At 40.2% G+C, this 24826-nt stretch overlaps 1 protein-coding gene across 6 annotated transcripts in view; it reads left to right on the top strand.

Annotated features, from left to right (window-relative positions):
- Window positions 1–24826, top strand: part of CPEB3 (cytoplasmic polyadenylation element binding protein 3) — a 221316-nt gene that overhangs the window by 192644 nt on the left and 3846 nt on the right. For all 6 annotated transcript variants that reach the window (XM_004369929.2, XM_023739998.1, XM_023740003.1 and 3 more), the window contains one exon: window positions 461–642. In XM_004369929.2, the coding sequence (XP_004369986.1) occupies window positions 461–642 (182 nt within the window). The remainder of the gene's footprint in view (window positions 1–460; window positions 643–24826) is intronic.

Genomic DNA, 24826 nt, shown 5'->3' with positions numbered 1-24826 from the left:
TAATTCTTTATTTAGCTTAGTCCTAACATAGCAGTGTGACTTTAGTAATTGCTTTCAGTCTTAGAGGTCAGTAACTAGAGCTGTTTCTCATTAACTTATTGGAGCATCATGAAATGTTTTGCCTACCAAGGGCACAGTCCAGTGAACTAAGCAGTTAGAAATTCGAACAGAAGGAGAACTAATAGATCACTCCTTTTGTACGGTTGCTGAAGTTCTGATTATGTAAATTTGTGTGTGTGTGTGTGTGTGTGTGTGTGTATCGATTCTTGATGTTTTATTTCATTTTATTTTTAAATATCCTATGAGGAGGAGCTCCCCCACTTGAGTTGTAAGACACTCTTCATGATATTTAACCTAGGTTTTCCTTTTCTTAATTATACTGCATGATCCTTAATAACTATTCTCCTGGGCAAGAGTACCTTCTAAACATTTGTACATAGTTTTGTTTATTTTCTTGCAGTTGAACTGGCAATGATCATGGACCGTTTGTACGGTGGTGTCTGCTATGCTGGCATTGATACAGACCCAGAGCTGAAGTACCCCAAAGGTGCTGGCCGCGTGGCGTTCTCCAATCAGCAGAGTTACATTGCGGCCATCAGTGCTCGCTTTGTGCAGCTCCAACACAATGACATTGACAAACGGGTAAGCAACTGCTCAGGGTGGGTTTGCTGTGGGAAAGAAATGAGGTTTGTTCTCTGGGCCCCTGGGGAGAAAAGCACCTTGTGATCGCATGTGAGCAGCTCTACCTGATATGGAATTAGTCCATCAGTCCATCTAGGCTGCCTGAAAAAGAGACCACCCTTGGTATTTAAGGTGTAAATTAACCATCTGCCTGACCCATCCCCAGGGTGATCTTACACTTAAGAAAATAACCCTGCAGAATTTAGCATACCAAACCAGCACTATTCCAGAGATGATGCCAACACTGCACTAACAAAGGTTTAAAGCTGGTGTCCTGTTTGACCTACATAGTGTTCTAAAAACAAACAAGCAAACTTTTAAATGTTCAGGAGTATACATAAAATTTTGAACTTCTGATTTCTTTAAAATCGAAAAATCATCCATGGCAGGAATAGTTGGAGTCAAATAGCTGCTGTCCTCTCCAATCCCCTCTCCAGCTCCCTTAGCTCTGCTGCACACCATCCGTATGTTTTTATTACCTGCCACTTTGCACATTGCTGGTACCTACCTGGTCCCTGGAGGTTTTTGAGTGTGCTACCCCTGATCTATAGAGGGGGCAAGAGGTGGAACTGGTTGGGAGTTGGTGTGCTCAGTTGGTTTTGTGGACAGAGAAGTGTTTTAAATCCCTTAAACCCTGGCTCTGCCACTATTTGGAAGCTTGGGGGAATGGAAGATGGTAAGAGCTATGATCTGGGACCTATACTAATAGATAAAAGAGCAAGTAGGAGAATAACACCAAGTCTTGAACACTTGCCTTTGCAATTGTACAGCGACTATCAATGCTTCCAGCAAAGGGAGTTCTTGGAGCATGTACTGAGCTGGAATAATGAAGTAGTCACTATGTCCTATTCTGAAGTTTCACCTATACTGTCTATAGTTGACTTTGACTAATTTTGTGTAGAAGACTTAAATTTCTTAGGAGTTGAAAGTTTCCATTGGCAGTGGATTTTTCACATTCAGCAAGACTGTTTTCATTAACACATGTATCTGACTAAGTTCCAAGAGCCAGTGCTTAGAGTAAACATTCTATTTCCTACATTACTGAGCCCTTACTTAAAAGTAAGTGCTGGAGGTAGTCGTTGGCTTGTTTTTGTTTTTTAATTAAAATGAGTAAAATAAAATTTCCCCAGAGTTTTGAAACACTCTTTGAATTAATGGAGACTCAGAGAATTGATAAGATTCAACTCCATTCCTGGTTTTCAGGCACTCGTAACATCCTGAACCCATTGCTGTGTTGATTTTGACTTCTACTGACCCTGTAGGTCAGAGTAGAACTGCCCCATAGGGTTTCCAAGGCTGGAATCTTTAGTGAAGCAGACTGCCACATTCTTCTCCAGTGAAGCAGCTGGTGGGTTCAAACCGCCAACCTTTTGACTAGCAGCTGAGTGCTTGAATACTGCACCACCGAGGTTCCTTTTAACATCCTAAGTATCCCCTTTTGTATCAGTCTTACAGCCTTACAGTCTGCATACTCCATGAAGACAGGCATGGTTTCTGTCTCATTCTCTGCTTGATGGCCAGTGCTTACCTATTGTTTGATATAGAGATATATACAGTAGTAGGCGCTCAGTAAACATTTGTTGAATTAAAAAATAGTGCTACTTGGAGAGCTTTCTTTACTGCTGCTGTTGCTGGTGGTCTTGCTTGTGCCTGTACATTTGAGAATCTGATACACCAGATTCCATTACTTTTATACTGCTATTGCACCCATTACAGGAGCCCTGGTGGTGCAGTGGTTAAGGCTCGGCTGCTAACCCAAAGGTCAGCAGTTGGAACCCACCAGTGCTCCATGGTAGAAAGATGTGGCAGTCTGCTTCTATAAAGATTTATAGCCTTGGAAATCATGCGGGGCAATTCTACTGTCCTGTAGGGTGCTTTGAGTTGGAATCAACTCAACCAAAGGCAATGGGATTGCACCCATCACTGGTGACCCCAGGCAATTTACTTAACTTGAGGAACCTCTTGTTTTCATCTGTATGCAAATAGCTTTCTTTGTTCCCCTCTGAAGGTACAACTAATGATTGTGCAGGAGTTAGATCCTAGAGATGATGAAAGAGAACCTAGGGGAGGGCTCCATTTCCCCATGCTTCTATCTTTCCTTTGCCTTCATCCTACCAACCTATAGGCCTGCTTGCTCCAGGGATCACAGTAGTCTTTGAGTCCTTTGATCAGTGAACTCAGATACAATTCGTTTTTCACTTTCCTCTACTCTCAGTCCTTATCCCTACTTCTGTGGTTAAGCCCTCAATATTTCTCCCCACAAAATCTAGAACTAGGGAAAAAAGAGAGAACTGGCATTAGCCACTTTTTTTAGCATCATCGTAGGCGATGCTATGAAAATATGATTGGGACATCAAACTTCTCAGGGCTCAGGAAAGCCACTGACTATTTTCTTGCCCACTACATTTAGGTTTGGAGCCCTGGTGTCTCAGTGGTTAAAGAGCTCCTTGGAAACCATATGGGGCAGTTCTACTCTGTCCTATAGGGTCACTATGAGTCGGAATCGACTTGATGGGGTAACCATACCTTGTTATTGTCGTTGGTTGCTGTCGAGTTGATTCCGATGCATGGTGACCCAAAGTGTGCAGAGTAGGACTGCGCCATAGGATTTTCAAGGCTGTGACGTTTTGGAAGCGTATTGCCAGGCCTTATTTTCAAGGTGCCTCTGGGTGGGTTTCAACCACCAGCCTTTCAGTTAGTAGTCTAGCACTTAACCATTTGCACCACACAGGGACTCCTGTTATCTGAGATAAACATTTAGGGTAGTAACCAGGTATAGTGGAAAGAGTATGGACTTTGGAGCCAGAACAGATTCCAGTACATTTAAACCTCTGCTGTTCCACTCATTGGTGACCCTAAGGAAGTTACTTAATGAGGAACCAGGGTCTTCATCTCTAACTTCTCCTGAGGTATAGTCTAAAGATTAAATAGGATCTGAGGATTGAACAGCCAGAGACCTATGACGGTTGGATAGATGTTAACCAGCAGTTGCTGGGTGATAATATTCATCTTGCTACAATTGCACTTAATATTGATGTCATTAATATTACCGCTTGAATTTTATCAGTTACTTTGCTAAAGATGGTAGTGACAAGGTACACTGGGTAGTGAAAAGAGCACTGGTCCAGAGTCAGATGGCCTGGGTCTAGATCTGGTCCTGTTCCCCATGGACTATGTGTACTTGGGCAGGTCACTGAAATTCTGAGCTTCAGTGTATAATGAAGGTAGTAGTATCCCACAGGATCGTTGGGAAGACCCAGAATAGATACTACACAAGAAAACTGTGCATGCAGTGTAACACGCAACCCTGGTGCCACAGTTAAGAGCTTGGCTGCTAACCAAAAGGTTAGCAGTTCAAATCCACCAGCCACTCCTTGGAAACCCTGTTGGGGCAGTTCTACTCTGCCCTTTAGATTCGCTGTGAGTTGGAATCAACTCCATGGCACCAGCTTGTTTATCGGGTTTGCAGTGTAACACACAGTGCACGTGTGTGGTGGGGCTGCTGCTTTTGTCACAAGAATGCTACCTCCATCCATGTGGTATCAAAAAGGGAACTATGGGTCCTCCAGTACTTTGGAATGAGAGTCACCTTAGTGGGGAATTGGAAATGATTAGAAATGGCTGAGTCCCTACTCTCCCCCGGCTCCTCCCAGGCCCAGTTTCTTCTTCATGATCTTCGTTTGCCCTGACCAATATGGAGACCATTCTCTTTATTATGAGAAATGGAAGCCAGCTTTCATCTTGAGTTGGGTTCCATTTTCACTGTTTTTCTGAGAACATTGCACTCCCTTCCCCAAACCACAACTCTGTCCCCTTCTTGTTTTCTTCTTGTTTTGAGCATAGCTAACAATACCGTTTTTGTTGTCTTCAGCATTTTGAGTCTCTCTTAACCGCACCCTTCATAGTTACATGTGATTTTCAGGTTCATTCATAGTTTTATTTTTATTCATCTTTCTCCCAAAGCTTAAATTTGAGTTTTCCAGAGAGCTCCCATTATATATCAGCACATTAGTATTTCCTTAAGTATTGACTTTCTTTCACAGGGGCTTTGTTCACCACCCTCTTAAGGGAATTTCCATGGTTAGGCGCACCCTTCTTTCTTGATAATCCCTTCAGGACTTTAGCAATGGTCTCATAGCTAAGGTTTTGAAACCTTAAAGCTATCCTTAAAGTCAGGGGCAGACGTTCCCCTCTGCCTACAACCCTCTTTCCTCACTGTTGCAAATTCCAAGATACTATGCTTATTCCCTCCTTCTTTCTCATATTACCCTAGACTTGCCTTTAAACCTAGACTGTGACTATTTTAAATAGCTTTATTTCCTTTTTGTTCAAAGGAGCCTCATTTGCTGTCTGCATTATTGTAAATTCAATGGAATCAGTGAATTTTTTAAAAACTGTAGATGGCATTTTATAGTTTCTTCATGAGAAGAAAGGTCCAGGGAAGCCACCTCTCTGCTGTGATGACAGGAAACTAAAGGCTGGCTGGAACTTGCTTCCTGGCCACTGGCTTCCTGTTTACAGCCCTTGCCCCTTTCACTGTTTACCCCATGCTGAGAGTGGTGGAGCACCACCTGCAGAGTAACCTTCAGGTCGGATGATTCATTGTCTGGATCCATGAAGTTCTGGGCTATTTGAGGTGCGTGCTTTCAGGTTGTACCTTTCCTGGGTAAACTCAACATGAAGAGGAAATTGGTGTATTTCCTTTGTATCCAGCCAACTTTTTCTCAAAAAAGACATCTTTTTGAGAGTTTGTATGTTTGTTTATTATTATTATTTCTGCTCTTTGGCTAATATTTTAGATGGAGTGGTTTATGGGAAAAATATAACCTTTATAGATATGATTTCTTCTCACCATCTTAGAGACTTTTTGGCTTGCCTATGAATGTAAAAAATATGTCAGTATGCACATATATAGGAACAGTTGATCCTTTCGTCTCTGTCATTTCACTTATGTATAATGTCATTAAGGAAGAGGTATTTTTTTTGTAACAGCTTTATTGAGATATAATTCACATACCATAAAATTCACCCATCTAAAGCATACAATTCAGTGGTTTTTAGTATATTCGCAGAGTTGTGCAGCCATTATCACAATCAATTTTAGAACAAAGGAAGAAGTATTTTAATGTGCAACCTTCAAGGCTGCAGTAAGAGGATCTATTGCACATTAACGCCAATGAGAGGGGGAAACACTGCATTTATCCTTTATAATTTCACTGAGTTCATTTTAGGGAGAGGAGCCTACTTTTTTAACCTGTGCTCTTCAAAGTCAAAAGCCCGAAGCAGCACAGGCTTTTGGGGCAGACTTCTGACTGTTGCTATAGTTGTAATTAGGGTTCCCCAAGAGTTACAGGGGGCTGATAAATCTACATATCAACAACTTTTTGCTGTGGCATGCCTAGCCATGGGAGGACTAACAGGTGGAAGTGGCTTCTGCTGGTGGTTCCTTATAGAGTTCCCATGAACTTGACTCTATCATCTATGCCCAAGGGCTTGAATGGGAGTGCTTGGCACATGGTAGACACTCAGGAAATGTGTAAAATAAATCAGGGTTATATTTGGGAGAACAAGGACTGAAAGTGACCATGGAAGGCTGTTCATGGATACTATAGTGAGTTACGCTAATCTCTCACCAGGCCATCTAGAGTCTCTCCAATTCTTTACAGAGTAACCAGAATGATCTTTTAAAATAATAATTTGAATCATGCTTTTCTCCTCCTTTAAATATTTTATGTTCTACTGCCCTTAGGATAAAGGTCAAAATATTTAATACTGCCTACCTGACCCTTCAGGTACTACCTACTTCTTCTGTCTTAACTCTCTCTTTTCCCGTACTCATCTTGAGCCAGCAACAACTAGCCTACGTCTCTATTTCTTAGGGGTTATTATACATACTGTTCCCTCTGCCTGGCTGATACCCACTTTTCCTTTAGGCCGAAGCTTGATCGTGACATTTGTAGGAAGCCTTTATCTTTCAGTGGAGCTTATACCTTCCCCATCAGTCATTGTCATAATACCATTTACCATTCCATCGTGGCATTTAATGTCACTGGAATGAAATAATGCTTTGTTTAATGTCCATCTACCCTGTTAGACTATATGATCCATGAGGGCAATGGCTGTGTTTTTCATGTTAGCTACTATATCCCCAATACCTGACACATAGTGGGCATGTATTAATTACTTATTTTTGAATGAATGAATGAGTGACTTATTGAATCAGTGCTGATTGTTTGAGAGGTGGCCAGATGTGAAGCTCACATACCAACCTTTGTCATATCCAGCTGTCCATCACAGGGTACTTTGCACAGCTTTCTTTTTCTGTTGAGTTAAGAACACTCGCTTGAGTCATGAAGAAATTTAGGCTTTTCTGTTTAGAATATCAAGAAGTTTTGATACTTACAGTACACTAAAGTTGGACTTAGTCTTAGGCATTATGTGGTCCAGCCAGCAAAGGAGAATCTAGGAGAGGTTTGAAGACTTCCTCAAGATGCTCATCAGTTGAGGGCAGCACTGACTCTTCTCATGAGACTCCCTTCCAGAGCCTTGCTGTTCACCCAGGGTCTAACGTTCCTTCAAAACCTACTTCTTCCATAAAATCCTTTTTCCACAGACCGAGGTTAGGAACCTCTGAGTTAGATTGTAGGTTCCGTAGTGAATTTCATGTATGTTTCAACATTTCAGATAACTTTTCAGGAACATACACTCCATGGAGCAGGCTGGAATTTGTTATCAGGATTTTCTACTATGATGTAGGTCATTTTGAACATTGACAAAATGTTTTGAAATTTTTCTACTCTTCTTACAATTGTTTTGCTTTTTATTTTTATGTTAAGTCTTCATGTAGAAATTTTTTTCAAATCAGTGTGAGCCAGTACAGCTCCACTGGATTATACATTAAGTGGAAATGTTTGGCATTTTTAGTGTCATAGTCACCTTTGTTACAGAACATTATTATTATAAATGGCACAGATGCAACTCATGCCTCAGTTTTTACTCCCAAGGAAAAACTATAACATCTGGAAATAAATCCTTTCAGGCTTACATCATACATATTTTATGGCCAGTGTTCACCAGTTTTTGGCCAATTGGTAAGTTGTCCCTGCCTTGACAGTGTCAAGGTTGTATGCTACCCAGTGCAGCAGTTCTTGGTGTTTCTTCTGCTAGCATACCTGAGAGATCTGATACACTCTCATTGGTAAGAGAGGCTCCTTAGAACACTCATGGGGGTGGGGTGCTTATGCAGTGTGACCATCAGTATCTGGGGGAGTACACCCCATGCCCACCCATGCCCCCACTTCCCCAGTAATCACTGCAATGGGAAAAAGAGTACTGGCTTAGGAATTGGAAGATCTGCGCCTACTCCGAGCTCTGTTCCCAATCACAGTGTGACCCTTGGCAAGTTACTTAAACTTTCAGAGGCTTGATTTCATTGTCACATGGTAGTAAGAACACCAGCCTAAACCTCAGTTTATTGCAGAGATAGAATATGACAGATAAAGAAGTGCTTTGAAAAGTTATTAGACTATACAAATGTTGATTTGTATTATTACTGAGCATGGTCTATTTGAATGGTGCTGTTGCCTAACCATATGTCCAACACTAATTTTTGGCTTTTTTTTTCTTTTCAAGTGCCTACTCAGTTGCACTAAGAATCTTTAATAAGGGTAGTGAAATAGTTGAAGTTGAAACTTAAAAAATAAAAAAAAAAATCAACATAGGTGCCAGTCTACCGACATGCTGATTTTGGTTGGATGCTAACCAACACACGCACACACACATACACACACCCCTCAAGTTCCTTTTCTAGATGTAAGTATCTGGATACATTTTCCATTTAAAGGATTTGAGGTTTTTTTTTCCTTTAGTTTAGAAAGAGGTGTTTTTACCCATATCTTTTCTCTAATAATAAAATGATTTTGAACTTGAAATTGAGTAGAAAGTTAGAATTAAGTTTTACTTATGTTCCTTTGAACAGTGTTTGAACAGTGTTTCTATGAAGAACTGGAACAGTTTAAAGTATTTAAACACAATAAGGGCAAAACAGGGCACCTGTACTCATTCTTTCTGTTTTAATGGTATTTTTAGAAGTGATGCCAAATGAGCACTTAAGATATGAAAGCTTTGCTGAGTCCTGTTTCCTTTATAACCCAAGTCTAGGTCACTTACATATGGAAGATTTCTGTAGTGTGAAAAATGAGATCATTAGAAAATGGATAATCTCTTTACATGGGCTTTTTTTTTTTTTTTTTTAATCCTTTTGTCTACTCTGTGGTTGTGAGAAAATTTGTAAATGGTAAAATCAATTGAATCTCCCTTAGTCTAGCAAAAACATATAATTTGATTGATATGAACAGTTTCTGTATAAAAATCTGAGGGGTTCCCCCCACAACTATTGTTTGGCACAATTTGGTCATGTTGTCTCGTAGAAGTTTGTAAGTCAGGTGTTTGTAACTTGAAATGTGTTATGCAGTCTATTGAAGCCTTTTTACTGGTAGAAAAGATACTAGTCTAGAGTCAGTCAATCTGGGGTTTAGTCTTTTTTTGTTTGTTTTTATTGTTGTAGTTTAAGTGAAAGTTTACAATTCAAGTTAGTCTTTCATACAAAAATTTATACATACATTGTTAAGTGACCTTAATTGCTCTCCCTGTACTGTGACAGCACACTCCTCCTTTCCACCCGATTTCCGGTGTCCATTCAACCAGCTCCTAACCCTCTCTGCCTTCTCATCTCATCTCCAGACAGAAGCTGCCCATTTAGTCTCATGTATTTACTTGAGCCAAGAAGCACACTCTTCACGAGTATCATTTTATGTCCCACAATGTAGTCCAATCTTTGTCTGAAGAGTTGGCCTCAGGAATTGTTTTAGTTCTAGGTTGACAGAGTCTGGGTCCAAGCTTTCTGGGATTCCTCCAGTCTCAGTCAGACCATTAAGTCTGGTCTTTTTACTAGAATTTGAGTTCTGTATCCCACCCTTCCCTCGTTCCATCAGTGACTCTCTGTTGTGTTCCCTGTCAGGGCGGTCATTGGTGGTAACCGGGCACCATCCAGTTCTTCTGGTCTTGGGCTGATGACATCTCTGGTCTATGTGGCCCTTTCTGCCTTTAGGTTAATACTTTCCTTGTGTCTTCGGTGTTTTGGGGTTTAGTCTTGACTGTACCACTTATTATATAGCTTGAAGGGAGGGTATGTTTGTGTGTGTATGTGTAAATGAAAATGCTTTTGAAAACTGTAAAGCACTCTGCCAGTATATAGTAGCACTAATAATACATTGATATACCTGAAAGCATGGATGCCTAATAATTTGAGCTCCTCTGGAAGATGCTTTTTTAGATGGTCTAATTAGAATTTAAGATGATAAAGGGAGTTAATATTTCAGACAAGATCGGAATAAAGTTGGTTGCTTGTTTAAGCTGAAGGAAGAGCTTTCTGTAGACAGGTTTGCCCTGCTCAGGAATCTGTCCCTAGAATTTATTCCCCTAAACCACCATTCCTAAAGTGTGCTCCATAAATCATGCGTCCCTTGGGATTTTAATGTCTATTTTACAGGAATACTTGTTTTGAATCAGATAGGTTTGAAAATGCTTACTTAAAGAAACTGGTGTATTCTGGGACTTCTTCAAATCTGTTATTTACTAATGTTCATCGTGAAGACCCAAAAAAGATACAATATGCAAATTGTCTCATATATTTGATCATGGAACTTTTCTAAAATGTACCATCTCTTGGGAGTAATATTCCAGGGAACCCCATTGGGAAAATGCTGTTTTCATCTTCTTTTCTTCTTTCATGTTCAAATTTACAAGCTATATAGGCAGTTATTTTTTCCCAACTGCTTCCTCAGTCCTTTTTTCCCAAATGTGCCCCACCCACCATATATTTTCTGTCTACAGAGGGTTTGGGTTGGGGCAGGGCAACAGGAACTATATATTCATGATGTAGTAAGGGGCATTGAAGATGTGGCTCATATTTCCTTTAGTATTTATATAGGCTTTTGTCTTTTGATTACTTGAGACTGTTGCATCTTTATTAAATATCAGTGTCTATATAAGAGAGAAAAAATAGTTTTAAAATCAATATACCATTGACAAGTAATGTTTTCTTGACTCTGTTTTAGTTTGGAAGGCAGCTATGCTAACCACTATACCACCAACGCTTCGGCTCTCTGTTTTAGTTTGATGCAGAGAACCAGAGAGACTGACTTCTAGTTAGCTGATTTGGGGCTAACTATTTAAAGAACATTGTAATAGCTAAGCCATAGACATATTTCTTTGAATGGATGCTATTTAGAATAAACCCATTTTGATTTAATGAGATTTATCCATTGCACCTTTCTTTGGAAACACTTCTAATACTTCACATATTTAATCTTCTCTCTACACTGGAAACCTGTTGAACCTGACTTTTAGCTAAAGACTATCAAAGGCTTTATATTTTTAGCTGCATGAAGATTAAGATGACCCAGTAACCATATTAACAGAAGTCTGATAATACTACTCTTTGTTGCTGGTCACAGGTGGAATATATAAGAAGAGTCAATAGCAAAAGAAATGAGAGCTCTGATGACCTGTTCCCAGACATTTCTGCTCCTAGCCTTAGTCTGGAACTCCCATAACCCAGCTTTTATCTTGCTATTATTACTGGTTTCACTTGAAAGCTTCCTAGCAGTAGCTATAACCATGTTTGACGTGACCCTTTGAAAGGAAGCAACACCAAGGAGTGAGTTCAGATATCCTCGAATTAATCCTACCTGGGCTTATTTTGAAGCTCTGGAGTCCCAGAGTCTTTGACTAGAGGTATTTTCTTAATGGAGTTTGGGACATCTAAAGAAAGAGAAAGATATTCCTCTTCTCTGAAAGATACTCCTTTTCATCTGGTCTTTCCTTCCTGGCCTGGACCCCTGATCTGTCCTGTCTTTTTATGTCTTTTCCCTTGGAATTGTGATCATTCTTAATATGAAAACCCTCTGGAGTGACTGAAATGTTCTTTTTTTGCTCAGGTTCGAGTATAGAAGTTTTAAGATAAATAATGGGAAAAAGACCATGACCATTTTTCTAAGTAATTATAGGATATTCAGGCTCGCTAACACCAGAAGTCAGGTGGTATCAGTTAGTAATTTCTTGGTGAATGCTTATTCTAACTTGGACAAATTGATCCAGATCTCTCATATGGGAGGGGAAACCGAGGCCTGCAATGTTGTGACATAGCCAGTTAATGGATAAAGCCCTTATCTGCACCTCTGCACCCTGAGGGGGTGATGCCATGGCAATTATGGATTCTACAGATTTTTTATGATTTTCTTGTCCTTTGTTTTCCACATGATACACTGTTCTGCAGCTAGAACCTTGTCTGGGGCTGATTTATACCGATACCTCGAGCCCCATTCCCAAGTGGCATGGGAGGAAACCAGACTAGAGGTATGTGGATTGTGCAGGATACTGTCAGCTGACCCTTCTGTGTTCCATAAAAAAGGCCAAGCAGAGCACTCACAGATCTCTCTGCACTCTAGAATATAAATGCACAGCAGAGGCATTAGCATGGAAGCCCTGCTATGTAATGATAAGCACATTCAACTATGGGAAAGACACAAGGGGAATTTTTAAATCTTTCATTCCTTAGTACTTGAAAATATGAAAAATGGTAAGTCCCATCCTTTGTAAGGTAAAAAGAAAACATAAAATCCAATTGTTTCCTCTACAGATTTTTCTTAATTTACTCCAGATTGCTTCTAAGATTAATAACTGAATTTGCTATATCTGGAATGTTGTGGGTAACTTTGTTGCTAAGGAAAAGCTATTTTCACGTTGCTACTTTAATTTTCTAGGCATCTGTCATCTGCTTTCCAAACAGCAGGATTCCAGCTCATAGTCAGTTGAAAAACTAAAAATTGATATTTGAACATTCTTAGTACTGCCTGCTGGTGGAGAACCTGCTTTGGCCACTGGAAAGGCACTGTGTTTAATGGAAATGTTAATGAGGTTACTGTGGCTTTTAGGCCTAGATAGATGTACTCTGTGACACATGCCAAGAAAATCAGTAGCACATTATGTTTAAAAGCTTTGAGCACACCAAATAAAATGGATTTTCCAGGAAGCCATGTTGCTCCAGATGCTAGGAAATGGCCTTCTGACTGAGCCAGGGCTCTTGCGTGGAATCCCAGGCTCACACTGGAGCCACTCGCTGATGGTGCTCACTGGATTTGAATTACAGATGGCAGTGGCCTCAGCATGTCACTCAGAAATTCAGCTGACTTGCTGAGAAGGACAGAACACTGGCCAAGCCAGCAGTGATAATGGGACCAAATCTGCTAACAGGGCCACCTATACCCAACCCCTAATTTTTTAACCACTTGTCCCTTAACTGGAACCCTGGTGGCACAGTGGTTAAGAGCTCAGCTGCTAACCAAAAGGTTGGCAGCTCAAACCCACCAGCCGCTCCTTGGAAACCCTATGGGGTGGTTCTATTCTGCCCTGTAGGGTCGCTATGAGTCAGAATTGACTCGACATCAACAGGTTTGGTTTTGGATTTCTTTGTCCCTTAACTAGTTTTAAAACTTCAAGTTTTCAATGCTGCCACTTTCCTAGCTATTGCATAGTATATATATATTTTAAAAAAGAGCTTTGATGCATTGTTAACTATCTTGTATGATTTGACTTTAAAGCTTCATAGTTTTTGGATTTAGCTGAACTGACTTTTTAAAAGATAGGCAAAACCCAGATATGAGTTCAAACTATTAAACTATTAAAGCACTAAGGGTCCCAGATGTATTGTTTAAATGAAGCCAACGTAGTTTAAATGTAACTTACCGTTCTTGGTTATTTGAGGTGAAATGTTTTCCTTAGACTGGCTCAGACCTCAAGAATTTGTTTAAAAAAATAGTGAACTTGTGTTGGAGTTTTCCTATATTTGTCAGAAAAAAATATTCTAACCTCTCATTTTAGAAATACTCTAGTCTTGATTAGTCATATGCTTGCAACCTTCCCTAATGTACTGATTACCCGCTATGGGGGACATTGTCTGTCATAGCATGTGAGCTCTGTTAGCTTGTGTCCCAACTTAGCCCTGTTGTGTTTCCTTTAACTATTAAATGTTTTGTGTCAGCAGTTTGCTTATTTTATCATTAGCTGTTTTCTTGCATCTTTTTTAATAGCTAAGATATGTAGTCTCATCTCTCCAAGTAGCCTTAATGAATTTTAAAAAATCCTCAGTTTCAAAGAAACTAGATTCCTCACTACCATGGTATACCTCTTAAACCAGTGTAACTCATTCCTGAGAGAATATTTCTGAAGCAAACACAAAGTGATTTGTTGAATTCACCTTGAACAGTGACTGCTGGGCAGCCTGTGGATAGAGGTTCTGCTTCTAGTTCTGGAAGTGCTGTGGAGGTCTGTGGTCATATTATAGCTGTCTCTATTGAGAATTATAGCCTCCTTTCAGCCAGCATCATGTAGGATCTCCAGGTGAATCAGGTTCCTCTGACAATGTCATATCCTTCTGAAGTGCGGTACTCAGAATGAAAAATCAGTTCAGGTTTCTCACCTAGAGGAAAGCTGCTTATCCCCTTCCTTTGGTCTAAATATTATCCCTTTGGTGATGAAGCTTGACATCAACACAAAAGCCCTCACAACATTTGGCCTGGATCTTTGGGCAGCCTGGGGAAAGACCAAGGGTACTTCCTCAAACCGCAGTATTCAGTGGCTCACCCCCACTCCCAGTGTGACTAAGAGCCCCTCGCCTGAAGCCAGGAGAGAGGCCTTTGTTTTCTGGATTTCTCTTAAGCAGAGAGATGCCCACGTCTTTTTAGTCAGGTGTAGCGTGGCGATTCTGCACATCTCTTCTGCCTTTCACACCCAGTGCATCCTGTTTCCCTTCCTATGGACTGTACAAATTCTTAGATTAGGTTTGCTCTTTTGTCAGCCTCCTCATATTCTGGACTCTTTAAGATAAAGTCTTGCCTGCATGTTCTACTGTTTGGCTACATCTTCCTTATACCGTCCTTGTATTTGTGTTGTCAGTTTTTTGTGCCCAGGAGCAAGCCCTTACATTTATGCTTATTAACTTTCACCTCTTCATTTGGCCTCTTTCTCTATCTTGTCCATGCAGACTCCATTATATGAAATTCTTGCTTCTGCTTGGCTTCCAGGTACCTGTAAGCATGCCTGCCTTGTCCTGGTATGGCTTGCTATATGACTGACTTAATTTGGTTGTTCCTGTCTCCAAAGGGCATGTTGCAGCAGGAGCCAGTCTTTAGCTCTTTTTGGTGTGACCTTTAGCACATGATTCAAACTGAGCCTGACCTTGGCCAGTGCTTCCTTTCTCATTATCATGACTTTTCAGATTCAAAGAGAATTCTGGACCTGTGAATAGTTTATGATCTCCCTAGTGTCTCCTCTCTGCCACCAAGAGCTATTTAGTCATTGCTTTATTTACATAATAAGGAGGTCAGTTTGTTGACTGATATGAAAATGACTACATACAGAAATATTTTCTTTAGCTTCATATGAACAAAACAATGTCAGCATCGAGATAGGTTTAAGTATAGTTTTCTCTTTGTTTATGTCATTCTACTAGACACTTGTCCAAAGCTCCACATCAGTCATTATCCTTAATGATTACCAGCCCATCAGTAAATTACATGTATTGTTCCACTTCCTTGAGCATGGTCATCCCCATTAGGTGTGTTGGTATGAATCCAGATGTCTCTCTGTAGGTAGGTGTCTCATATCCTGTGTCTGCAAGTCCCTGTAAGGGAGAGGTCAGCTTGGAGATATGACCAGCTCTTCATAGGACTCTAGTCGTTGGACTTTAATGGTAGTATAGATCAGTAATGTGGTCTCACTACATCTGTCTCCCAAGCGTCATAGCTTAGTGATATTCCAGGTAAGTTAAATGGTTAACAGAGAAACCATTTTTATTTTAATATTATATATTTGTGTAATGTGGAAAATAGAAATGATTTGGCTAGTCAATTAAGATATCAAGTAATAGTACAGATGGCATTGGGATATGGCAAAAAAATCACAGATGATTTGGGAATGCCTGAAACTTGAGAGATCATAAATTATTTGAGGGAAGCACTGTGTCTTGTTTCTAGTTTTTAATATGGTGTCTGGCAAGGAATAAGCACCCCAGAATATCAGTTGAATGAGTGAATCCATTGAGGAAAATTATCACCCTTCTTTATTGTGGGACCACCTAAACACAATGTCAATCATGGAACTACGTCTCTTTTGTTGATTTAAATTGTCAGAGATACTAGTTGACTGTTGTCCTTTGAGAGGTTGTAGTAACTTACTTGCACATCTGTGTTTGTGGGTCATTTTGAGTTATTGTGTATGTCTTTTGGGCAAGCCTCTACTCACAGGATTAACACCTTACATGCACGTGCTAGGTGCAGCTTTGCAGTAATAGCCCCACTCACCATCCAGAAGGCAGCCCATTGGAAAATTTCAGGAAAGGCCTCTGAAAGCAAAGCAGCAGTCCAAAAGTCACATCCTTTACGTTTCCGGCTTTACTCAGAGCCTTATTGGCTGGCATTTAATGGATAGGTCTTAACAAACTTGATTATCTAGCTTCCTAGTCCAAAGGAAAATGATTGGAAGCCACAAACTTACAAAGGATGGGTAGAAGGTATATTAGAAGTGATAGCCAATAGCCAGGTATTGAAGGAGGTAATTGAAAAAGTGAAAACTCTCTACTGTACTGTTTTACCTGGTACTACTAGAAAGGACATTCATAATATCTCCTGCTTAAAAGAAGGCTAGGTGAATACTACATTTTAGGGAAGATTTCCATCAAAAAACATCAAAATTCAAGACACTGTGGCATCAAACAGGAAAAGTTCTTTCTGGAAAAATAACTTATGAGGAATATGTTATTCCCTAAGGAAGCCGATTAACTAAGGCATTGCTGTGCGCCTCTGGCCTAGAGCAGCCATGACAGATCTTCATTACTGTTTCTGACGAGATCCTTCAAAACCCTTGTCTTAGTTTTCTAGTGCTGCTATAACAGATATACCACAAGTGGGTGGCTTTACCGAACAGAAATTTATTTTCTCACAGTTTAGGAGGCTAGAAGTCTGAATTCAGGGTGCCGGCTCTAGGGGAAAGCTTTCTGTCTCTGTTGGCTCTGGGGGAAGGTCCTTGTCTCTTTTCAACTTCTGTTCCTTGGTTCCTTGGTGATATTCATGTAGAGCCTGGCACCTGTCGTCCCCTAACTGTGCTTATCTGCGCTTTTATAGCTCAAAAAGTGATTAGTTTAAAACACACTTTACACTGACATGGTCTCATTAACATAACAATGAAATCTCTATTCCCAAGGGGGATTACATCCACTGGTATAAGGGTGAGGATTTACAACAAATAATTTTGGGAGGACACAATTCAATCCATAACACCCCTCAACCCGTAAGGAACATTGTTATCAAGCTGGCTGGAAACTGAATAGGCAGAAGATGCAGTTTTATTCATATTGCATTTTCAAATGTCACCACAAATGTTTTTGTTCAACAAAACAGTGGTACCACTTGATCTTAACATCCTCATGTTGTGGAAATTTTTTCAAATCTACTGGTGGAGCACTAACTCAGTCTTTTTAGCAGCTACAAGATATTCTGCGGGTAGGATGTACCACATTTTATTTAACCATTCCCCTATAGGTGGACATTTACTTTATTTCTAGTATTTTGCACTATGGACAATTCTAAAGGAGTCCCGGTGGTGCAGTGGTTAAGCGCTCAGCTGCTAATCCAAAGGTTGGCTGTTTGAACACATCAGCCGCTCCATGGGAGAAAGATGTGACAGTCTGCTTCCATAAAGATTACAGCCTTGGAAACCCTATGGGGCAATGCTATCCTGTCCTATAGGGATGCTGTGAGTTGGAATCAATGGCAATAGGTTTGTTTTTGATACGGACAATTCTACAATACTTTACATGTATCCTTACATCTAGTGGTTATATTTCCAAGCATTCAGATTACAACAGTAATAACAATCAGCAGTGGGATTATTAGGTCAAAGAGTATATGTATTTTTCTTGTTAAGAATTTGTCAGTTTGCTTTTCAAAAATGATAGCAATTCACATTTTTTAGCAGTTGATAATAGTAGTTATCAACCTTTTAAATGTTTGCCAGTCTGATGAGAATAAAGTTAATTTCATTTTTCCTGACTACTAGCAAATTTGAGCATCTTTTACATAAAATCAGATAGAATTGCCTGTGCATATTCTGTATGCATTTTTCCACTGTGTTGTATGTCTTTTTCTTGCTAGTTTTTAAGAGTTCTTTGCATGGTATAAGTAATAATCTGCAGTGAAAGTATTTTTTTCCAAGTCTATCATTTGTCCACTGACTTTTCTCATGGTATCTTTTGCTATTTAAATATATATTTAGTCTAATATGTGTACTTCTTTCTGAAGCTTCTTAGTTTCTAGTCCTTATTAAGACAGTCTCTTCTGCCCTTAAATTGGATATATAAGCCTAGTTGGTGGGTTTTTTTTTTTTTTTGTTTTGTTTTTTTTAAGATTAATTTCTTTCTTCCATTTAAACCTTCCTTCATGTAGGTTCTGTGTCTTTATGGTTCAGTTAATTTTGAGTAATTTATAAATTTTGTCACAATTGTGAATAGAATATTTTCTCTATTTTTATTACTAGAATAGTATAAAGCTAGTAGTTTTCTTAAAAAGTCTTCTTCACATATAAATGATATCTTCACTATAGATACGGGATTTTTTTTGGATCACTTCTTTTTCTCTCAGCCTAATAGATAGTGTTCCTCGGTGTTCTACCTTCTATTGTTGCAGATGAGAAGTCTGATGCCAGTCTTTTTCTGATTTTGCTTTGTAGGAAGTAGTAGCTAGCTCTTTTCACTTGGAAGCATGTAACATTTTATCTTTAGAGTTTAGAAATTTTAGCCAGTGATTTTACCAGGATATGCCTGGTAGTGTTTTTCCTTGTCAGTCCAGATTATACCTGGTGGTATTTTGATAAGCAGTTTCAGGACTCTTGTCAGCTCATTATTTTTCTTCCTTGTTTCTTTTTCTTCTTCTGGAACTCCTGTTATTCATATATTAGGTTCTCCTAGATTTATTCCGTAAATTTCTTATCTTTCCTCTCATTCTTTCTCTTTCTTTTTAAAAATTATTTCTTTCCAGAACTTTGACATATTACTACCACTTGATCTCTAGGCCACTAAATTGGATCTCAACAGTGGCCATCCTTTTTTCAATTCTTCTAACTTACTTAGTCAAAAAGTTGTGTTTTAAGTTTTTAACTTTTAATCATAAAATCTTCTGAATATATATGAAAGTACAGAAAATAGTATAGTGAACCCCTATCATCTAATTTCAACAATCATCAACCTGTGGCCAATCTTGTTCCTCTATACCTCTACCCACTTTCCTACCCCCACCCTAGATTATTTTGAAGCAGATCTCAGATATCATATATTTTTATCCATAAATAATTCAGTTAAATAATTCATTATATATCTCTAAAAAGAAGTTCTTTAAGAAACAAAACTGGAAAATAACAAAAAACATAACCACAATACCATTTTCACATCTAAACAGAAGTAATTTTTTTATTACCAGAAAGTCTCTTGTACTGGACTTGAATTTCTTTAAGTGCTTTTATTATATATGTATATATTATAAATGGTATTGTCTGTCTCCTCCAGCAACTTTCTTTTGCTGGGTGTGAGTTCCGATTTTTCAGAATGATTCTCTCTATAACTGCTGAATCCCCTTTTCTAGGCTTATTGGGGCTCAGATCTGATTGCTGGAGTGCCCTGTGTGTAGGTGTCTGTCTGGTGGTGGAGGTAAAGCAGTCCTCAGCCCACGGGCTGAAGATGGAAGAGCAGGCTGCAGCCAGTTCCCTGCATGTCCTGCCTCTACCAATAGTCCCCCTGCCTGAGGGTAGAGAGGATTCATTGCACAATTTTTGGCTCCTTCTTGGCATTTTAGGGATAGAGAAATAAGGCTAGGTTAGATATACTCTCACAAGCCTTATAGCTTCCCCCAGGAGTCCACCAATCTCTGCAAACCACATTCTTCCCCGGATCTGCTACTGTCCTGTCTTGCTCCTGGACTCTGTCCTTAGGTTGCTTGCAGGTAAGGAAAGATGTCATCGAAGGCAGGTCCACAGATAGGAAAAGCCAAATGAGTGATATGAAATAGTTTTTATAAAAAGTTTAAAGGAAGAAGAAATAGATGCCTGTGGGACTGAAATATTTAAGAAAGGCTAGGCCTCTAATTGATTTTTGACAAGGGTGCAAAGACCACTCAATGGGGAAAGAAGAGTCTCTTCAACAAATGGTGTTGGGACAACTGAATATCCACATGCAAAAGAATGAAGTTGAACCTTACTTTACACCATATATGAAAATTATTCAAAATGAATCAGTGACTTAAATATAAGAGCCAAAGCTATAAAACTCTTAGGAACCATAGGGCTAAATCTTTATGACCTTGAATTTAGCAGTGGAGTCTTTGATATGACACCAAAAGCACAAGCAACAAAAGAAAAAATAGATAAATTGGACTTCATCAATGACATTATCAGGAAAGTGAAAATATTTGCAATCATATATCTGATAATGGTCTTTCTTATATAAAGAACTCTTATAGCTCAACAACAAATAGACAAACAACCCAATTAAAAAATGAGAAAAGACTTGAATAGACATTTCACCAAAGAAGATATACAAATAGCCAACAAGCACATGAAAAGATACTCAACATCATTAGTCATTAAAAACAAATCAAAACCATAATGAGGTACTAGTTTACACCCACTAGGACAGCTATAATTTAAAAAAATGGAAAATAACAAATATTGGCAAAGATGTGAAGAAATTGGGAACTCTTGTACATTGTTGTGGAAAAGTTAAATGGTTCAGCTGCTATGGAAAACAGTTAGTGGTTTCTCAGAAAGTTAACATAGAATTACCATATGCCCAGCAATTCTACTCCTAGGTATGTACCCAAAGGTACATATACACGAATGTGCCTAGCAGCACTATTTACAGTAGCCAAAAGGTGGAAACAACACAAATGTCCATCAAGGATGAATGGATAAACAAATTGTGGTTAATACCTATGTCTTAGTTTCTTGTTTTTGTTAGCTGCTGACCAGTTGTTCCCTGACTAATGGCAACCCCATGCACAACAGAATGAAATGCTGCCCAGTTCTGTGCCATCCCCATGATCGGTTGTGATTAGACTGTTGTGATCAATAGGGTTTTCATTGGCTGATTTTTGGAAGTAGATCGGCGGGCCTTTATTCCTAGTTTGTCTTAGTCTAGAAGCTCTGCTGAAACTTGTTGTGCATCATAGTAACACACGAGCCTCCCCTGACAGACAAGTGGTGGCTGTGCATATGGTGCATTGGCTGGGAATTGAACTCAGGTCTCCTACATGGAAGGCATGAATTCTACTAGTGAACTACCAGTGCCCTCTCTTAGTTTCCTAGGGCTGCCATAACAAAATACCACAAAGTGGGTGGCTTTAAAGAAAAGAAATGGATTACCTCACAGTTTTGGAGACTAACCTGGAAAAACCCATTGATGTCAAGTCGATTCCGACTCATAGTGATTCTAAGGACAGAGTAGAACTGCCCCATAGGGTTTCCAAGGCTGTAAATCTTTATGGAGTAGCTGGTGGATTCGAACTGCTGACCTTTTGGTTAGCAATCAAGCGCTTAACCACTGTACCACCAAGGCTCCTTGGAGGCTTTGTTTGTTGTTGTTAGGTGCTGTCGAGTTGGTTCTGACTTATAGTAACCCTATGTACAACAGAATGAAACACTGCCCGGTCCTGCGCCATGCTCACAATTGTTGTTATGCTTGTGCCCATTGTTGCAGCCACTGTGTCAGTCCATCTCGTTGAGGGTCTTCCTCTTTTTCACTGACCCTGTACTTTACCAAGCATGATGTCCTTCTCCAGGGACTGATCCCTCCTGACAACATGTCCAAAGTATGTAAGACATAGTCTCGCCATCCTCGCTTCTAAGGAGCATTCTGGTTGTACTTCTTCCAAGACAGACCTGTTCATTCTTTTGGCAGTCCATGGTATATTCATTATTCTTCGCCAACACCATGATTTGAAGGCGTCAATTCTTCTTTGGTCTTCCTTATTCATTGTCCAGCTTTCACATGCATATGATGCGATTGAAAATACCATGGCTTGGGGCAGGTGCACCTTAGTCTTCAAGGTGACATCTTTGCTTTTCAACACTTTAAAGAGGTCTTTTGCAGCAGATTGCCCAATGCAATGCGTCTTTTGATTTCCTGACTGCTGCTTCCATGGGTGTTGATTGTGGATCCAAGTAAAATGAAATCCTTGACAGCTTCATTCTTTTCTCCATGTATCATGATGTTGCTTATTTGTCCAGTTGTAAGGATTTTTCTTTTCTTTATGTTGAGGTGTAATCCATCCTCGGAGGCTAGGAATACGAATTCAGTGTGTCAGCAGAACCATGTTCTCTTTCTGTCCGCTGTAAGAGAAGATCCTTCCTTGTCCCTTCTAGCTTCTGGTAGCCCCGAGTATTTCTTGGCTTGCAACTGTCTGGCACGTAGCCATTCTTCCTCACTCAGAAGGGATTAGGACCCACCCTACTCGAGTATGACCTCATTAACCTAACTGATAACATCTGCAAAGAAAACCCTGTTTCCCCAAAACAGATCACATGCACAGGTACAGTGGTTAGGGTTTCAACAAAAGGTCACATAGTGTACAGTTCCATTCCTATGAAATACCAGAATAGGTAAACCCATAAAGACAGAAAACAGACTGGTGGTTGCCAGGGTCTGGGGGCAGGAGGAATGGGGAGTAACTGCTTAGTGGGTACAGGGTTTCCTTTTGAGCAGTGAATATGTTTTGGAACTAGATAGAGGTGGTAGCTGCACAACATTGTGAGTGCACACTGAATTGTTCACTTTAAATTGGTTAATTTTATGTGAAAGAAAAGAAAGGCTGGGCTTCATTGGATGCCTGAAATTTTTGAGTGGGCTGAAGGCAAGTAAGGAAGAGAGCATTTGAGATGGGACAAAAGTGCAGGTAAAAAGAGAGACCAGTTAGAGTTTGAGCTGGGAAGTACTTGGGAGAGAGATTGGGACAAATCATGGGGGCTCTGGCTCACATTTGAGTCTTAGGAGAGAACGGAGTACGCTATTATGCTAGGGCAGCTGAATGTAATTGATAGGCAGTGGAAAACCTGATGGCTTTTGACTAGGCGAGGAACATTGTGAAAGTAGATTATTGAAATGTCAGCATGTTTATGGGAGGGCCCAGATAGTTGGTGACAAGTCTAGAGGCTGTTGATGCTTCAAGTGTCCTGGCTGAAGGTTGTGATGGCCTGGAGTGGAGAAGAATCAGTGGGAATAATAGCTACACTCAGTGCTTATGCATGCAGGCACTGTGCGTGTGTTTTATGTGATTTAACTCATTTAATCCTCATAGGAACACTGTAAGGTAGGGACTCTTGTTTTCTCTCAATGTGCAGAAGAAGAAACGGAAGCTCAGGATGGCTGAGAAACCTTGCCTAAGTTCACACAGCTGCATATGGGGCCTAAATTTGAACCCAAATTAACCTCAGGGCCACTACAATTTTAATTACGATGCCAAGATGAATGTGAGAGAGACTTTTGAAGCCTACTCACTAACTGGTCAGGTTGAGAAGGGGGAGATAGAAGAAAGGGGGACTAGAGTCAGAATAAAGACGTTTCCCCTTGGGTAACCAAAAGTTGGTGCAGGTCTTGCCAGGTGGGTCTTCCAAGAAGAAATGTCTGACTGGCGTTTGGACCTGTGGACTAGAGCTCATGGCTGGAATAAAATTCTGGGGGAGGCCACCTAGCGCCTTTCAGAAAGGAAGAAGGAGAACCAGAAAAGTATAGTGTCCAATCCTAGGCAGTCCTAACCTTCCCTGCGCACCCCACGCTTTCCACCCTGCTTTGTCCTCTAGTGCAGCCTGACTCACCCCTCTTAGAACCATCCAGCTGCACCCAGAGGCAGCCTGAATTGTCAGGAAGTTAGCTTATCTCCAAAAACTGCAGGTCCTTGTCTCCGTGGCAACAGTGGGTGCTTCTCTCCCTGAACGACTCTAGAAGTAGGCATGGGAAGGGGCCAGACTTTTCACCTTCATGTTAGTTCCTAACATTCAAGATGGAAAAATTAATGTTAATAATCTTTTTCTGAGCTTCTAGGAAGTGGATGTCGGGGAAATTGTGTTAACTTTTGTTCTTTTTTGCTTTTGGTTTTCACATCATACAGCTCTGTTTGATTTAGATTATAAAATGCCCCCTAGTGAAATTGTGCACTACGATTAGTAAGTAAACACAATTAAGCCTGTGCTTACCTTGCTTACTGGTTAATCCACCCCTGGCTATGGTGAAAGGTTCTCTGTCTATTGAAGCTTCCAGTCTTGTAGGGTTGGTGGCATTGAAAGGTGGCCTTTCAGTTAAGGCAATAGAGAAAGTCGAAAAAATAAAAATCCTCAATTATTATAGTGGCTTTCTAACATCTCACCAATCTCTCCTTTTCCCTCCAACCCATTGTATTGAGTACTGGGATGCTAGTTTTTTGAAAAAGCCTGTTACTAAAACATTGATGCCCAAAGCCTCACAGTAGCTCCCTTCAGCCCCTTTCCAGCCTCAGTGTGACTTTTACCCTCAGGCCTGGCTCCAGCCAAACCATTCCCCAACTGCGTCCTTACCTATTCCTGCTTATGGACCTTCGTCTTTGCTGGTTCCTCTCCCTAAAATGCTCCTCTTCCTTATCCTGCATTGTCAGATGCTGCCTGGCCTTTAGGTTTCAGTTTATGTGCTTTTACACGTTCTGCCTCTGTTAATCCTCAGCAGCACCCTTTGAGGGAACACACTTATACTCATTTTACAGATGAGCAAACTGGCAGAGACCAGTTAAGAATGTGCCTAAGTCAGGTCATGGAAGCTCCATAGACACATCCAAACTCCCTGAGGGACCGAACTGCTAGACTGAGGGCTGTGGGGACCATGGTCTCGGAGAACATCTAGCTCAATTGGCATAACACAGTTTATAAAGAAAATGTTCTACATTCTACCTTGGTGAGTAGTGTCTGGGGTCTTAAAAGCCTGTGAGTGGCCATCTAAGATATTCCATGGGTCTCACCC

This window comes from Trichechus manatus, unplaced genomic scaffold (assembly GCF_000243295.1).
Source record: "Trichechus manatus latirostris isolate Lorelei unplaced genomic scaffold, TriManLat1.0 scaffold00007, whole genome shotgun sequence".
Classification (NCBI taxonomy): domain Eukaryota; kingdom Metazoa; phylum Chordata; class Mammalia; order Sirenia; family Trichechidae; genus Trichechus; species Trichechus manatus.
The sequence above is the reverse complement of the archived record's forward strand: the minus strand, read 5'-3'. Positions and strand labels throughout refer to the sequence as shown.